General features: G+C 57.0%; 1 protein-coding gene across 1 annotated transcript; it reads left to right on the top strand.

Moving 5' to 3' along the window:
- Nucleotides 1-3,573: 3,573 nt before the first annotated feature.
- On the top strand, nt 3,574-16,874 carry AQP1 (aquaporin 1 (Colton blood group)). The gene is made up of 4 exons (XM_052638446.1): nt 3,574-4,027; nt 13,857-14,021; nt 14,318-14,398; nt 14,830-16,874. Exons 1-4 carry the CDS (start codon nt 3,638-3,640, stop codon nt 15,007-15,009), a joined length of 816 nt encoding a protein of 271 aa, XP_052494406.1. The 5' UTR covers nt 3,574-3,637; the 3' UTR covers nt 15,010-16,874.
- Nucleotides 16,875-17,783: the final 909 nt, after the last annotated feature.

Genomic DNA, 17,783 nt, shown 5'->3' with positions numbered 1-17,783 from the left:
GGGCCAGACAGTGCCCAGGCCTCAGGGGCGGGGGAGGGGGGCAGCCCCCACCTTATGTAGGCTGGCTCAGGCCTGTGGGTTCTGGAGGCCGGGCCCACATCACTGCCCATGGGAGGGCCACGGAGCCCGAGCCAGGCCGCACGGAGGGGGAGCTGGGTGGGGGAAGCGCTCTCCTTGGAGCCCAAGCTCCCCAGCTGGTGGGGCTGCACGGGTGACTCCCAGATTCTCCATGTACCCACTCTCTCCCTGATGCTCCCTTTCCCATGCACCGCTGACCCTACCCGAATTATGTCGGGGAGTTGCAGGTGGTCCTCTCACACCCACCTCTCACCCATCCTATTGCCTCTGAGGCCAGCTCCCCCAGTCCTTGTACTTGTTCCTGGGCCAGCAGCACTGGGGTTTCCTATTAGGAGCCCTGATAGGCTGGCGGAGAACCAGACTGGGGCTCCTGATCCCCCAGCTCTGCCATTCCTTGGCAAACCCCTTACCTTCTCAGCCTCCCAGGGTTGTGGTGAGGACGGGCCCTCAGATAAAGGCTGTTTCCTTTTTTTTCCTTCCCTGATTGGGCTGATTTGCAGCCGACCAGCAAGGAGGTGGAGGGGTTTGGGGGCCTTTTAGCATCTGTGGCTCCCCCTTCCCTGTTGGAATGGTCAGGACATGGCCACAGAGGCCCTTTTGCATAACAGGAGATGGCGGGCCAACGAGGAGAGATGTCTGCCATTGTTCTGGAGATGCCTGCACTCTGATGGCGCCTCCTGCTGATGGCAGTGCCTTCATCCAGAGAGAGGCAGCTGCCACGCTGGCCTGGGAGAGGGGACAGGAAATGCAGGGGGCTGGAGGGTACTGCCCCGAGGACCCTCGTATCATCCGGAGATTGGAGGCTGCCTAATTTGCCTGGGCAAATTGCTTTGTCACAACCCCTCCACATCCCCCATCTCTGCCCAGCTCCAGATGGACGTGGGCCTCCAGCAAGTACACACTCACACACATACGGCCCCACTGTCACATGCCTGGTCACCCACACAGAGCCTGCAGGCTCATATGCTAGGCTTCAGGGGGACGAGGAGCTGGGCCATCGGGCTGCAGTTGTCCCCCCAGTGCCCAGAATGGTGTTTGGCACTTGAAAAGTGCTCAGTAATTATTTATTGGATGAATTAGTGCTTCCCAGGTGAGCCTCACCCCCAGGCACCGTCACAGACCCCGAAGCCCACACAGGCCCGTGCAGACTCCTGTTCCTGTTTCCGGGGTGCTGCGCCCCCACGCCAGCCTGTCTACGGGCCCCTGCTGCCTTCCTCAAGCTGTCCTGGCTGGGTCCCAGCACCTACCGGCGTCAGAACTGGTCGCTGCCCAAGCCGAGGGTGTGTGCCCCTCTTAATGGACATGGAGTCCGGGACTTTGAGGGAGCAGTCCTGCTCCAGAAGACCCTTCTCTGAGGTGCACCCCAACCTTGTCTTCAGAGCCTGGTCTGAGGGTAAACTGGCCATCCGCCAAAGCCTGAGAATGCGGGGATCCCGGCCACGTGGAGGGAGCTCTGGTCAGAGGCTTGGAACTGACCAGAGAACCCTTCACTGAGGGGCATGGTGGCCACAGGCCACGGGGCCAGGGCTAGGGAGCGAGGAGCCTCCCAGGGTGTGGAGAGCCGAGCTGGGCCTGCCCAGAGTGAAGGACGTGGAGGAGGTTTCGGGAAGTGGCCCAGTGGGGCTGGCTCCCTCTCTCAGACAGTTAATAAGGCACCAATTACCTCCGGCCGCCGGCCTCTCTGGGCAGGCTGGGCCCGTCGCCACCATGCTGCCTCCCTGCCTCATGTCCACTCCATCCTGTATTGACAGATGCTTAGGTGTGCTTAGGAGCACACAGCTCCCTACAGCTCCACCCTAGGGGGCCTCCTCTCCCAGTAAACACCAGGCTGACCGCTGACCCCAGAGTGAGGGCATCTCTGGTGCACTGCAGTCAGGCAGTGGGGAGGCCATGAGGGCTGGCATCATCTTCTGCAGGTGGCCCCTGGACACACACAGAACTCAGCAAAGCCCTTCCCCTCACTGGGCCTCAGTTTTCCACCTGTGAAGTGGGGAGAAGCCAGCATTCTCGTGGTGTAAATGAGGTAGGGCCGTGGCGAGGTAGGTAGGAGAGGGCTAGGAAGACCCTCGCTCCTGGGTCCAACCTCACCCAGGGTCCCACCCAACTCCTCTTCTCACACAGGATAACGCGCAGCCGGCTGGTGGCTCCTCACTGGGCTCCTGGCCCAGGGATCCAGTTTCTTCTCATTTCCTTGGTTGCCTCCGGGCGTTGGGTTTGGGGATGCACAGGGTAGAGGCTGGACTACAGGGCGGGGTGGGGGTGTGCATGGTCTGCAGAGCAGTCTCTGCCTCTGCCCTGCTGGGGACACTGTCTGATCCCTCCCCCAGCTCCTCCTGCTCGCTCATCTTTCTCTTTTGGACTCTTGCCTCTGGGTCCAGTCCTGTCTCCCCTCTTTCCAGGTTGTGTCCTCACCCTGCATGCCCTCTCTGTCTCTCTCACTCAGCCAGACCCACCTCCCTGTCTCTGCCTGGGGATCTACCCCTTTCACTTCCACTTTTGCTGATTCTGCTTCTCTGTCCATGCTTCTCTCTCTGTCTCTCTTCCTCTCTGTCTGTCTCCTTTTCCTCTTCCTTCTCTCTGGGTCTTTCTGCCCCTCACTTTCACGCTCCCTCCTCCCCACTGCCAACCACAGGCCTCCGTCTCCAGGTTAGTCTGCTATTCCTTCTGTCTCCCCTAGGGTCCACCAGCTTGACAGTCTTTGAGACGAATATCCTTACCTGCCTTCATTTTCCCGCTCCTGCCCCGAGATCATTTGCTCAAGTTGCCCCAGAAACTTGAGGGCTCCGAGAGTGGGGGCCTTCCATGTTCTCACCTATCTCAGGCCTGCCCTTGACCAGATTGTCGGGGGTGGTCCACAGACAAGTTCTCTGTACCCTCTGGTGTTGCCGTGTCTCCATCAGCTGAGATCCGGCTGATGGGGCTGGGGGCCCTGGGCCATTCCTACAGTGACATCCAGTGGCCAGGTCTGAACCATGTGTGGGAGGCGCAGACAGCCCCTAGGAACCCCAGGACATGTGGGCCCACTCTGGAGTGGGATGGGGATGCCAGGCCAGCAGGGTCATGGTGCCCGCCTCCTGGAGGGCAACGTCCACCTGCTGATCCCTGCCGCTCACCCCGCCCTGTCCATCTGGAGGCCTGGCTTTGCCCTCTGGCACCCCCTGAGCTTTGCACACAGGGCGGGGACACCTGGATTTCTCTGGCCCCCTGAGTGGGGCCAACTTGGAGGAATTTCTCAAAGCCTATTAGAGCAGTGGCTGCCTCCTGCCTGCCTCCTCGGGCTGGGCAGGGCTGAGGGCGGAGGGAGAGAGGGAGGGAGGGGAGAGAGGAGGAAGGGAAAAAAAGTTGGCAGTCCGACAGCAGAGCTGTGTCTGCATCCATCGCTAAGAGGAGGCCTGTGTGGTGTGGGGCGGGCCAGGAGCAAGGAGAGGCCTTCCTCCCTTTGTGCTCCCCCCTTCTCCTCCCCCCGAGGCCCTATAAATAGGCCCAGCCCAGGCTGTGGCTCAGTTCTCAGAGGGAGGCGAGCACCAGGCAGCGGTCTCAAGCCAAGCCCCCTGCCAGCATGGCCAGCGAGTTCAAGAAGAAGCTCTTCTGGAGGGCGGTGGTGGCCGAGTTCCTGGCCATGATCCTCTTCATCTTCATCAGCATTGGTTCAGCCCTGGGCTTCCACTACCCAATAAAGAGCAACCAGACGACAGGTGCAGTCCAGGATAACGTGAAAGTGTCACTGGCCTTTGGGTTGAGCATCGCCACGCTGGCCCAGAGCGTGGGCCACATCAGCGGTGCCCACCTCAACCCAGCTGTCACACTGGGGCTCCTGCTCAGCTGCCAGATCAGTATCCTCCGGGCCATCATGTACATCATTGCCCAGTGCGTGGGGGCCATCGTCGCCACTGCCATCCTCTCGGGCATCACCTCCTCTCTGCCTGACAACTCGCTTGGCCTCAATGCGGTGAGTGGGGTGGCCCCAGGCTCTGGGGGCTCTAGAATGGTGCTGAGATGGGCCCGTCTCATTCTCCACCCATTGTGCAGATGGGGACACTGAGGAACAGAGAGGATGAGAGGTTGCTGGAGGTCAAGCAGAGCTGTACCTGGAATTTAGCTGTGCCTGCCGTCCAGAGCCTGTTTTCTGCCAGGCACTGTGGGAAGCTGAGACCCAGAGCATAAAAGTCTTGCCAATGTCCCCTGCGGGTCTCTATTGTGGGGAATAAGCTCTGGAGGCAGCTAACAGTGGGGCCAGCGGCTCCTTACCCCCGGGCTGCAGTTTCTTCCCCTCCCTCCCCTCAGCCCTGTCTGGGCAGCGGCTCCCTCCCGCATGCAGCCTGTACCCTCTTACACTCTGCCTGCTGCCCCCAGTCTCCCTGGACCACACGTCTGGCATGTCTGCAGCTGGTCACACGATCCTGTGTGAGCAGAGCTCTCCCAGAGGGGCTCCTCGAGCATCCAGGCAGCCCCACCTTCACACAGGTCCTCAAACAAACTGCCTTCAAGGAAACAGCTCCTCTTGCTCTGCTGGCTCCAGGAATGGGGCAAAGATGGGAGGTGAAAACAGTTTCAGGGCAGCCTGCAGGTGACTTTTCTGGATGGGAGCAAAGGGTGGGGGCTGGAGCAGGGACATCTCGCCTCCGTTCTGATGGAGGTGGACATCTTCCATCTCTGGGTCTGCTGTCTATCACCAGACGCAGAGAGGTGTGGCGCATGTATTTGTGTCTGTGAGCAGTGTGTGCACACGTGGATGCCAGCATGGGTCTCCGAACCTGTGAAAGCTGGCTGTGTTACTTCTGAAAGTGTATCTGTGAGCGTGTCAGTGCTGTGGTGTGAGTGTGTCTGGAGATGAGTGCGTACCTGTGTGTGCCCACTGTTCGGGCCTGACCTGGGGGCACTTATGATAAGCAGATGTGGGTGACTGGGTGGAAACTGTGGAAAAGAATTCCTCCCGGGCCGCTTAGCACAGCTAATTGGCCGTTGGCAGGCAGCTGCCTGCTGTCGCCGACCTGGGCTTTTCCAGACCCTCAGCCAAGTGCAAACTCAGACCTGGCTTGGGCCACAGCAGGGGGAAAATTTGGCCTGAGAGGCCGAGGAAGGCTTGGAGGAGGTCTCAGAGTGCCTGAGGAGGTGTTTTCACAGGGAGGGAGAGAGAAGGAATCAGATCAGGTCTGGGCTGGCGGGACGTGGGCAGGGCAGGCGGGTGTGGGGACAGAGAGGGAGGCAGCCAAAGGCTCCACAGAGAGAGTGGCGGGTGATTAGGCAAGCAGCCGTCCTCCCGCTTCCCAGCCAAAGTCCAGATTCGGCTGCGAAGGTCCATGCAGAGGGCAGCTGGCATGACCCTGCCAGGCAGGGATTAGCACTCCTTGTGTCACCGTGACACTTCACCCAGTCCAGGACTGAAGGTTAGCCCTTCAGGCTGGAGTTTAAACTTTAGTCAAAGAAGATGTGGTCTCTGTGGGTGTAAGGTCCTCCAGGCCTGTCTCTCTAGTTGGGGCAGAGCCGGGCAACCTCAGGGTGTGCCCACGGAGTAGGGTCAGGATCACCTCGGGGCTCAGCTGGGTATGATGGGCAAGGGGAAGGATCCTTCCTGGGGAGGAATAGAGTCTCCCCAGGCCTTCTGGTCCCCTCTTGACCTTCCTTCTCAAGGGCAAGTCAGGCCAGGCATCTGCTGGTGACTCTCTTCTCTCACACAGGCATCCCAGGCAGGCTTGAGGAGGGCAAGCATCCCTGTGCAATCTTGATCTGGCCAGGCCCTGATTCAGTGTCTTTTTCCCTTGCCAGCCTCCATTTTTCCCGTCTCCCCAATACGTGGGCTGGGTGGTTTGCAGGAGAGGGAGAAAAGGGAACCCAACCCTGAGTAGGGAAGCAGACAAGTTGGGTTCAAGGCCTGGCTGCTTACTTGTTGACTTTCTTGGAGCTGAGAGCCCTTAAGTCTCCAAGAGGGGAGCTTGATATCTCCTGGCCACACCCATACTGCCAGCAAGCTCACTTTGTGGACTTGAGTTTATCACTCTTCGCAGGAGGGGCTGGCTAAGAGGAGCCCAAGAAGTGCCAGGCTGAACATAAGGGCAGCGAACATCGTGGTGGGAGCCCAGGGACTGCCCTGGCCCCACCATGGAAGTTTGGGGTCCAGAAACACGTGTCTTGGGCTGAAGAACTCAGAAAGGGTTCAGAACGATGAGCCTGGGATCTAAAGGGGCCTGGGAGGTGGCCTCAGTGCCTCAAGAAGGGCAGGGACCAGTCTACATAGCAGGTGACATGCTCTTTCCTCCATGCTCTGGGAGAGGTTTCCCCTAGCCCCTTGAATCCGGGCCTCTCCCAGCCCAAACCAGTCGTTGGCATGGAGATTTTCAAGGAAAATAGGGAAAGAAGTGGCAGGAAGTGGTTGGAGTGAGTCAGGGGGTGTCCCATAGGGATATGTTGGAGAAAACTTTCTCCTGACTGAGTCAGGGCTCAGGATATGCCCTGGAGCTACCGTGGACCTCTCTCCATCCTGCCACATCCTAGCTGGTTCTCAAAGCCAGACCCTGAGTTTATTTAGAGTGAAAGACAGAGGCAGCGGCTGGTGCCTGGCCTGCCCTGCCCTAGTTCAGCTACTAATACAGTGTGATTTCAGGCAGGCCACCTCATCTGTGTGGTCCCAGGTCCCATCTGTGAAATGGGTATATCGCAAGATGTGGCTGGGTGCTGGGAACTGGAAGATGCTCTTCAACCTTGAAATTCTGACCACTCACTGGCTCTGTTCATTCTTCCCCTCTCTTGCTTGCTTACCCATGTTCACTGTAAACATGACTTTCACTACTGCAGACTAAATTCGGGGCTGTCAGGCCACTCCCTGCTCTGAGGAGTCCATGGTCCCGAGCAAGATAAGGCCGCTGCGCATCTGTCAAAGATAGGGGGCAGGAGGCAGGTGTGATAAGACGTGTCAGGGCACCTGGGAACTTTTGACCTTGAGCTGTGATGAGGGCCAGGAGGCCTTCAGGGAGGAGGTGTCCCGGGAGCCTAAAAGTAGAGATTCCAGGGTGGAGGGAAGGGGTTTCCAGCAGAGGAGGTCATGGCCTGAGAATCACAGGGTGTGGCTGATGCGGGATTGGGTAGGGGATGGGCCATGGTGGGAGACCGGGCCTCTAGAGAACAATGAGGGTTCAGGGTTCAGGTCAGTGTCTGCCTGCATCCCAGAGCCTGTGAATTCAGCCCCTTTGGGAGCTCAGGCAGAGTGCAAATCTCCTTTATTTTGGGGTCTTTTCTCAACCCTGTTGATGCTGGGCCTGAGTGCCTGGGGCACCTCTTCTACTTGTGGCCTCTGGCACCTGACTTTAGCCCCAAACTTTCTGCTTCCCCAGTTTCCTGAGCCTCGGTTTCCCCAACCACAGAAAGAGAGCGCCCCCAACTCCCTAACCCCTGTTCCCCATGCCACCGGTTCTTCCAGGGTTGAGGGCCCTCCGCCTCCCCCAGAGTTGAGGGTGGACTGGGAAAAGGGAAGCCAGTTTTCCGACGGCCCTGTCCAGGGAGTGGGCTGGGGGCTGGGTGGTGGTGCCACAGATGGGACATGTAATTACTGTTTCCAGCCAGAGCCCGATGAGGGGGAAGACGCAGAGAGAGGCAGAAGCTTTGCGGTGGAGACTTTCCTCACCATGGAAAATTCTGAGGCAGTTTCCCCATTAAAGCCCTTGGAGCCACCCTGCCGGCCCCATATCATCCATCCTGACACTGGCCCCTAACCAGGGCTTGCTCTGGGAATCCTCCTCTGAAGAGACTATGCCCTGAGAGGGGATATGGCCCCCCGGGGTCCCTCAGTCTGAGGGGATTCACCTTCTTCCATTGTTCTCCCCCAGCCCAGGTCACAGCCTCCCCTCACTGCGCTGGCTCACTGGAGGGCAATCCCATGCAGTCTCCCCCAACCTGACCTCAGGCCTGCATGGTGTTCCCCACTTTCTCTAGGGCCCCACCCAGCAGGGTGCCTTAAGCCTAACCCGCCTAGGGCTTCCCCCAAGCAGCTCAGACATGCCCCCTGCCTGCACCTTGAAGACTGGCTTGGGCAAGCTTTCCTGGAGGCACAGGGAGCCCTTGATTCTTGCTGGCAGAGCCCCCCTGGGGGCATGGTCCCTGCCCTCTGGAAGAACAGATATATCTGAGCCCTGTGTGGGCTGAGCCCACACAACTGCAGGTAAGGGCAGGAAAATTCCCTCAGCCAGACTCCCTGTCCTGGGTCAGAGGGGCTCCTTAACCCAGGTGGTTCCCCAGGGGGTAAGTGAGGGGCTCTCTTCACACAACCGAGGAGCTGCGGGCCAGTGGACGAGTACACCCTGAGGCTAAAAACAACTCACAAGCTGATAGAAAAGTGGGAAAATGCCCATTCCCATGAGCACGTCCTTTCAGTGCCTGAAACCCCACCATCAGGACAACCCGGGGCTGGTATCTGCTCAGGGTAAAGAAAGAACTTACTCTTTTAAATTGGGGAGGGACAGCTTCCAAATCAATAAGCTCCTGGTTACCAGGGCTGTGCAGGCAGGGGGTCGGGCAGCCGTGGCTCTGGGGCATGTGGCTCTTGTGGGGTGGGGGCAGTGGTGGGGACCATCTAACATTCCAGGTGGGCGGGAGGCCCTATGACAGGCTCTGGGCTGTATGGAGATCGGCCGTTCACATGGCCAGATGGGAATCCTGCACTCAGGACCCTAGCCTGGAGGGTGACTGCAGGTCTTGGGGGAAGGGGTCCCATGTCAGGCAGGAAGGAATCCTAGAGACAGTTTGGGGCTATAATCTGGGCTGAGGCCTCTATTTTACTGATAAGGAAACCCCGGCTCACAGATGGGTGGAGTCACTCAAGACTGTGCAGCAGATGATGGCGGAGCAGGACTGTGACCCCAGCCGCCTGCCTGCAACCCTTGAAAATCTCTGCAAATTGCACATACTTATGCTCACTGGCACACATGTGTGTGTGCACAGTCACAATGGTATGATGCACACAGGCACACACACACACACACACACACACACACACACACACACACACACACGGGTGGGCGGGAAGAACGTTTTCAAGCCTGGGTGGTCCCGCTCAAGCCCTGGGACCCTAGGAGGAGGTGGAGGGGGGCTCCTCAATGGCACCTCTTCCTTTCCCGAGCAGGAAGGCGGGGGCTGCCCCCGAGTGAGGAAAGAAGGAGGGAGGGAAGGAGGAAGCCCTTGCTTTGTGTATTGTTCCTTGTCAGGAAGATGAAATGGCTTCTGAGAGCAAATAAAGGGTGCTTTGAGACCTGCTTCTTTCTCTCTTACTCAAGGGTGCTTCCATCCCACCTCCTCCCCCATCCCCAGCCAGCGGTGGACCTGTTTGTCGGAGGACAGCACATGGGGACAGGGTGGCAACTCAGAAATGCCACTAGACACACAGCACAGACACCTAAGGCCACACACAGCACCCGCCCCCCACCCCACCCCAGAGCCCACATCTGCAAGAGGCGGCGTCCTGCCTAATAGGGTTAATACATGACTAGTTTGAATGTCCCTTGTGGGCTGAAAAAGAGGGTATATTCTTGAATTTGGAAGTGCAGGGCATATGTATTTTCCTTAAATCAAGCTTGTTAGTTATGGGGTTTGAATCTTCCCTGTTCTTGCTGTTTATATTATCGACACTTCCCTCCATTGGTTTCTAAGAGAGGTGGTTAACCCCCCTCACTCTGGTAGTGGATTGATCGTTTTCTTTTTGTAGCTCTGTCAACTTTTGTGTCACCTATTTTTAGGTTGTATAGTTTAGTGTGTACAGGTTGAGAACTTTTATAACTGTTGGGTAGACTTTTCACTTACTTAGTGTCTAATAAACCTCTTAATGTCTAAGGAAAAAGAAGAGTCACATCTGGACATATGTGGTCATGCAGAGACTCTGCAGAGAGCGATATAGAGAGACACACAAAGCTGTGGATACCCAGAGGCACATGGGTGCTTGAAAAATCACCGATGGAAGGGTGATACTTGGGGAGGGGGCTCACTGAGGTCCCCCTCACTGGGATACTGAGTCCTGCAGGCGGCGGGTAGGTGGGGTGGTCCTTGATGTCTTGTTCTTTAATGGATGCCCAGAGCTCCACCAGGCCTGGTTCAGGAAGGGTGGGACACCAGGATGCTCAGGTCATGCTGGGGCCTTGGGCCTCAGGAGTCACTTTGGTCAGTCTGCTCATGGGCAGCAGGGAGAGGAGGGTTCGAAGTTCATTGCCGGGAGAGGTCAGCTCTGTGCCACTCTGGGCCCCTGGGCACCCTGGCAGCTACAGAACATCTTCTGCCAGCTCCTCAGTCTAAGGTGGCAACAGACAGGACCTTTAGCCAGGTGCATAGGTAGCCAGCACCTTTGCCTGTGAATGTAGGCAGCATAGACTCTGGGGCAAGAATTCTGGCATTGCCATCTCCTTCCCAGGCCTTGAGCTCCCCGTCTGTAACCTCACAGAGTCTTGAGCAGGCTGCCCTGCAAGGTCCACAGAGACTAATATTGGCCTGCAGTCTCCCAGCTAGAAAGCAAATGAACCAGCCCTGGCTCCAGGGAACTTCCTTCTAGAGTGGGTGGAAATGCTAGAAAATTAACATTATCTGCCACTTCTTTTGGGGGAGAGGGGACACACCTAACAGCTTGTGGGATCTTACTTCCCTGACCAGGAGTCGAACCCAGGCCCTCAGCAGTGAAAAGTGCAGAGTCCTAACCACTGGGCCTCCAAGAAATTTTCTTGTCTGCCCCTCCTGTCTCCACACGGTAAGTGTCCCTTCGAGGTCTGGGCAGGGAGATGAGAAGGTGCCCGTATTCTGTCCCCACTGAGCTTCCAGGCCAGGGGTTCTGAGGCACCCGATAGAAGACAAAAAGTTTATCTCTCTGCAAGATTTGCAGGCTGTTTAGTGAGGGCTTGATGAGTGAAAACAGAAGTTAATTCCAGCCAGGGACCTGGAAAAACTCCTTGATGCTGAATTGGAATTGATGGAGGAATCTGAATTGGACCTTGAGAGTGGGCTTCAATGGGTTTGATACAAAACTGGAGAGCTTGCATCTTTCTGATGCTTAAGATTAAATGTGTGGCTTTTCTCTTATTTATACTTGTGTTCAGAAAATTGTTACTGGTTTTTTTTTTTTTTTTTTTTTTTGCCTTAATTAGTGAAATAGAAGACCCAGGCTGGGCAAAATGCTCTGGGGATGTACAAACTTTTTTTTCAATAACAAGTAACCACAACTGGGATTAGCCCTATTTATGCCATTGTGTCAGATTCAATAGGTTGTAAACAGGAACATGGGCTTCTCAGGTGGCTCAGCGGTAAAAATCTGCTTGTCAAACAGGGGATGCTGGTTCGATCCTGGTCTGGGAAGATCCCCTGGAGAAGGAAATGGCAACCGGCTCCAGTATCCTTGCCTGGAAAATCCCATGGACAGAGGAGCCTGGCGGGTTACAGTCCATGGGGTCGTAAAGAGTCAGAAACGACTTAAGAGATGAAATAACAATAGTAACAAAATCGGAACATTGGGTCTGAATTTTTACTTGCTCTCTTCTGGACGTCAAATTTCAGCAGACCTTTATCCGTTTCAATTTGGAATGATCGATGATTTTTTTTTTTCAGATGTAAGTAGCACAACTTCTTAGGCAGTTGAAAGAGAGGAGATCGTAGAAGCAATCAGGGGAGTCTTCCTTTTGATGGCGATGGTGGTAATGGGTTTAGGGAGAGGAAATTTACTAACCCATGTGGTTCTGGGCAGTCAAATTCTAAGGGCTCTGGGCCGCTAGGATGAGGTATGTCTTAGAGTCCCCAGGGCAGATATCACTTCTTGTGGACTGGGCATGGCACCAGGGCCCCTGGTCTGCTCACTTTGCATGAAAAGTGGTGTCCTTGGGCAGAGCAGGAGCTGAAATGCTGAGATTTGGTTAAGAATGAGCTCGCCCAGACCACATCTGTGATGAATGCGGTGGGGATGAGGAGTATGAGGCAGGAGCCGCTTAGAGTGATCATTCCATTAATCGGAGTGGAAGGGCTGGTTTCTGGACTCCTGCCAGCCAGCAATTAGGCCGACCCTGGGGATCAAAGGAGAGTGTGGAGGCGCGCGGGAGGAGGAGCCCTGAGCTTCCTGAGCGCTCAGACACGGAGGGCAGCGGCAGGTGTGAATGTGATGGGCATCGGTGCAAGTTGCCTGGCCTCATCATCCTGGCCTCCGTGGAGCCTGTCTCTGCTCCAGGTGGGCCTCACTCTACTGTCCACACTCCTGAGCAGCACAGCCCCTCCTGTTCTGCCTGCCCCACCTAGTTCTGAGGATAAGAGAAAGAACCAGAACAAAGCCACAACAACTATCCTGAGCCCACCTGCCTCTGCAACCCTTTCCAAATGCCCCAAGACAGCCCCTACCCCTCCACCACAAGCCTTAGAACCTCTGGCCTCTCTGGAGAATGGGGAAGGAAAAATTAGATCTACTTTACAGATGGGGAAACTGAGGACCAGAGAGGGGCAAGACCATGGTCATAGTGCCAGCAAGTAGGAGAGTAGGGACCTGAACTCAGGGTCACTTCTACAGCCCCACACTGGGGTGCAAAGAAAGCTGGGTACTTCCCAGAGGGCTGGCTGAGCTGAGGGGCTGCAGCCCTGGGGTCGGCCAGGAAAGGCGCGCAGAGCTGGGGCTGCAACCGAGGGGAGGGGATATGAGTCATTTTCCCTGTGATCCAGGGTGGCAGACAAAGGCGGGAAGAGAATTGTTCTTGTAAGATGGCCTCAGGGTGGGGCTGTAAAAACCTCTGGATGGTGGAAGGGTGCCCTCCACCTAGGATTCTGCAAAATGCCCTGTAGCCTTGGAGACACCCCCACCCTGCTCAGGAAGAAGGTTCAAGTTCAGTCTTATTTGGACACACCAGGCCTGCCTGGGAGAAGGCAGCCTCCGTGGCCACATCGAGGCATATTTGTGAGTGGGCCTTGGCCCACGTGGCCCAGGTCCCCTGTGTGGGCATATTTGGCCCCTGGGACCGACCCCCACATGGGGGATGATGCAGAGGCTCCTTGGGGAGGGGTCTCCTGGCTGCAGCTACAGAGGGAGGGCTTTGGTGACCTCATGGCAGCTCCCATTCCCTTCTTTTTCCATGAGTCATGTTTCTAAAAGTGGCCCAGGAGCAAGTGGGAGCCAGACGGTGGTGGCGGGGCCTGTGTGGCCAGGAGGGAGAAGGAGGGGGCAGATAGGGAGGGTGGGGCCCAGAGGAAATGGGAGAGAGACAGCGGAGGGGAGAGACAGACAGAGGTGGGAAGGAGACAGAGGTGGGGGCTGCGAGGAACAGAGGCTCAAGGGAGAGATGGACACGGGAAGCTGCGGCCAGCTAACTGCCGAAGTCCCTCTCCAGCTCTGCAGGGGATGTGGTGGAATGTTCAAGATATGGGGGTAGGAAGAAATGTCTCCAGCTGGGCCCTCCCACCCATTTGCTCCTCTTCTTCTTTGACTGTCCCTGAATGTCCCTGATCATCTCTTCCCATGCCTAGGGCTTGCCTGTCACCTATGGCCTTGATACCCCAGGGTACCCTGGTCTGGATGTAGGTGGATGCAGAAGCACCATCGTCTCCAGGTCCCTCTGGCCTCTGGGGAGGATGCCGTGGGGTTTAGGACAAGCTGGTTCTTCCTCAACAGGTGTGGGAGGGGCCAAGGCCTGGTGCTCACTGCTGGCTGTAAGTGCTTGAGTGTGGTGGATGCAGTAGGCTCTGAGGGCACTGAGGGTCTGGCCTTTGGTGCCCAGGCCTGGGGGCCCTGGGACTCCATCCTCACTGCTATGCTCACTGAGCCTCTCCGCCCCTCTCCCCCACAGCTGGCCCCTGGCGTGAACTCGGGCCAGGGCCTGGGCATCGAGATCATCGGGACTCTGCAGCTGGTGCTGTGTGTGCTGGCCACCACTGACCGGAGGCGCCGCGACCTCGGGGGCTCCGGGCCCCTGGCCATTGGCTTCTCTGTGGCCCTGGGACACCTGCTGGCGGTGAGTGGGGGGATCTTCCCAAGTAGGAGTGCTGGTGGGGAGGGTGGAGCCAGGCTGCTGAGGGTGTCCTGTTGAGGGCAGGGGGTGGGACTCACACAGGGCTCATTCCACGGGTTGGAGGACCAGCTGCCCTGGAGAGGGAAGCACAGGGCCTGGCTGACCATCCTTCCAGGTCTGATGGTCACTGCCCTGTTTCCCTTCTGGTCTTCTTCCTCCATGTCACCCTCTCCCTCTGTCTCCCTCTGTCTCTTTCTCTCCATCTCCTCTCCTGTTCCCCCGACCCTTCCCTCCTACAGATAGACTACACCGGCTGCGGTATTAACCCTGCCCGGTCCTTCGGCTCCTCGGTGATCACGCACAATTTCCAGGACCACTGGGTAAGGGGTCGAAGGGCTGTACCGTGCAGGTGGGAGGGAGACTTTGGTGCCTTATGGTAGATCCATCCCCCACCCTGTGACATCATCTTCCATCACAGAGGCCCTGCGAGATGGCCAGGGGGAGGAACTCAGGAAGATGAGACTTGAGATACAGAGGTGGTGGGTTCACACCTCAGGCAGGGCAGTGTAGGCAGCCTCCTCTCCCAGGCATGCTGAGTTGGGTCACACAGAAGCAAGGAGAAAATCACTACCTAAGTCCTGGCTTGGACCAGTTGTAGGGGGTGGAGGGCTGCAGATGCTGGGGTTCAGCACTGCCTTTTCTGTCCCAGGCACAGGTTGGGGTGCACCGTGCAGTGGGGGGTTGGGTCGGGGCTCTCATGGGAAGCAGGTCGCATCAGGGCCCGCTGAGCACGTCTGCTGTCTGTTCCTAGATCTTCTGGGTGGGGCCGTTCATCGGAGCAGCCCTGGCAGTGCTCATCTATGACTTCATCCTGGCCCCACGCAGCAGCGACCTCACAGACCGCGTGAAGGTGTGGACCAGCGGTCAGGTGGAGGAGTATGACCTGGATGCTGACGACATCAACTCCAGGGTGGAGATGAAGCCCAAATAAGGGGGCTAGGCCTGGGCATCCACGTCAGGGGTGTGGGGGGCAGGGGCGGGCAGAGGGAGGGGAGGGGTGAAATCTGTATCATAGACACTCTGACAAGCTGGCCAAAGTCGCTTCCCGGAGATCCACAGGGCTTGGGTGGCCAAGCCTGATTTGGGACTGTTGCTATCACCTTCTTTCTCTTTCTCCTCTTCCCGGCTTTGGGGATCCCTGAGGACCAAGATTTTCCAATCATCCATTCCCTTGAAGTCACAAAGGAGGTGAAAGAGAGGGACCTACCTTGCTAAGTTGTCCTCTCAGAGTGTGATGGGAGGTATGCCAGAAACCCGCCCCCCCATCCCCAAATTGCTCACCAGCTCACCTGCCGCAGGTGCCTGGGGCTCCTCGGTGATTGCTTTGTGCCTCCGGGCGTGGCCCTCTTTCCTGTAACATGCACTTGCCCCAAGGATGCTCTGAGGGGGAAGAGACCCCACCAAGTGCAGTGGTGGGGTCAGGGGGCAGTCAGAGCCCGTCCTTGCAGACTGGCTGGCTTCCAGGGCTGCTCCCCCAGCTCTGGAGGTGCTGTACGACCTTGGGAACGTCTCAATCTTGGGGACTCAGTAATTCCATCTGTAAAGTGGCAGGGGTAGGGAGAGCTACATGGGCCGGAGACCCCTTGCAGAATCACTTACAGGATTCTGTAAGTGTAGACACACTGCACATTCTGGAAGACCTAGTCTGGCCCAGCGCTGCTTCTTCCACTTGCCTAGTATATAGTTGTAACCTACACATCTATGTGAACACATGTACATAGACACACATGTTCCAAAGCAAAGAGCAACAGGTCATCCAGCCGTTGGAAGTTCCCGTTCCTGGGGAGCAGGGCTGAGAGTGGACAGAGCCTGCTGTTGCAGAATGAAGATCATCTGAGGGAGGGGGAGGAATGTCCACGTTCCTTCACTGAGCTGTAGCTGATCTTTTCCACCTATCATTGCATCACGCTCGGCGTTATTTGGTTCTTCAGTTTCTCTTGCCAGTGCAGACACAGGTCAACATTATGTAGGGGTGTGTTGACTGAAGGACACTTGGTCATCTGAAGGTCAGCCCCTGGAGACAGATGTCCTTGCTGGACCCTCAGCGAGGGTTCTGAGCCCCCAGCTGATCCCGAGGTGGGAGGAGAAGCAGATTCCCCCCTTATTCCAGAGGTCCTGGTTGGAGGCCCTGGGGGGAAGCTGGGTGACCTGCACAGGCTTCCTAGGCCATAGGCTTCCCTCTTCATTTATTTGGAGGAGAGAGTTGGTCTTGACCGAATGAAGTAGCTATGGCTGCAGCCCAAGGAGAATTCTGAGCACAGTCTGTTAGCAGCTATCTACACATTCCATACAAATCCACCAGGGCCAGAGTAGGTCCCCCCATGCCCCACAGCCACGATGGTGACAAACACTGGGAGACACAATACATAGGTATCTGGAAGCAGCAGGACGACCGGGAGGCCCTTAATGGTCACAGCACATCATGACATCCATACACTCTCTCCTCCATTTCTGAGCAAAAGCTTCTAGTCCATTTAACAGAGAAAGAAACTGGGGTCCAGGACCCGGAGCAAGATGACGATTCGGCCAGGCCTAGCAGCCAGGGCCGTGCTTCTGGCTACTCCCTGGACTGTGGGACTGGGCCCTCTTAGACCCAGATGCTACGTTTCTACCCGAGTAATGGCCAGGTGCCGGGAAGAGTGAGGGGACTCTTGGAGGGGAGAAGGGGGCGCTCCATCCTGACTGTCCTGGCTGCTGCACACAGGACCCTGCGTCTGTCTGCTCTGCATATATGTCTCTTTGGAATTGGAATTTCATTATATGTTAAGAAAATAAACACAATATAGGTCATCCAGACTCCTTGGAATGAAGGTTTTTCTTCTTTGGGCACTGTGTTCCCACAAGGGATCACTGGGTCTGAGAACTTGGGCCCAGTCTGAGGGGGAGCCACTGTACCCCAGGATCCCTGGTCTCAGGGGGTGGACACAACCAGAGCTCCATCTGAGGGACAGAAGGCTCCTGCAGGGTTGAAGTGTGACAGCTTGACGGTTCTCTCTAACCCCCTCCTTAGAACAGAGCCCAGGGAGCACCAGGGACTGCCTGGGCCCCTCTTTCTCTGGCCCTTCGCACATTTCTGACCCACCTACCCTGGGGCTGGGCTCTGCCTGGGGGGCTCAGCTCTGGGGGCGGAGGTGGAGATGGACTCACCCATCAGAGTGAGGTTAGTGAGAGGTGCAAGGGATGCTGGGGAGAGGTGACGTGCAGTAGCTAAGAGGGGAAAAGTCCCTCAGCTCTTTAGGGCCTGGCGGGGGCAGGGTGGCGGGCGTGTGTATATGCGTGTGAAGGGTTCCTCTGCTCTGAAAGCATGAGCCACATTCTGTGAGGATGGGCATCTTCCCACGGTTTTTGTCAGGGCATCCTCAGGGCAGAAGAGATCAGAGTGGCCTGACCTCTGTCCCCAGGGGGACAGGAAGCCAGAAAAGGACCCCTCTGTCTGCTCCTGCCTTTACACCTGTCCTGGTGTAGCCCAGGGCCGGTGCAGGCTGGAAAGGCCCCATCCAGCCCTCTTCAGATCACAAAATCCCATCCCACATGTGGCCCCCTGCTACTGGGGGCACAACAGGCGTGCATACCCTCATTCAGTGGAGGCAAGAGGATCTCAGAGACAGGCCCGAGTCTCAGGACACATCTTTGCCAAGCTGATATGTGGATGCAGGCCCCCACAACCCCCCGCACACACACTCTTAGGGCTAGTTTCTCAAAATA

The sequence above is a fragment of the Budorcas taxicolor genome, chromosome 4, assembly GCF_023091745.1.
Source record: "Budorcas taxicolor isolate Tak-1 chromosome 4, Takin1.1, whole genome shotgun sequence".
Classification (NCBI taxonomy): domain Eukaryota; kingdom Metazoa; phylum Chordata; class Mammalia; order Artiodactyla; family Bovidae; genus Budorcas; species Budorcas taxicolor.
This window is presented reverse-complemented; position numbering and strand designations above follow the sequence as displayed.

Bases quoted from the DNA above. Each gene is read 5' to 3' on its own strand.
- AQP1 (XM_052638446.1), top strand. From the start codon at position 3,638: ATGGCCAGCGAGTTCAAGAAGAAGCTCTTCTGGAGGGCGGTGGTGGCC. The intron at 4,028-13,856 runs GTGAGTGGGGTG...TCTCCCCCACAG, and splicing joins ACTCGCTTGGCCTCAATGCG to CTGGCCCCTGGCGTGAACTC. The intron at 14,022-14,317 runs GTGAGTGGGGGG...TCCCTCCTACAG, and splicing joins CCCTGGGACACCTGCTGGCG to ATAGACTACACCGGCTGCGG.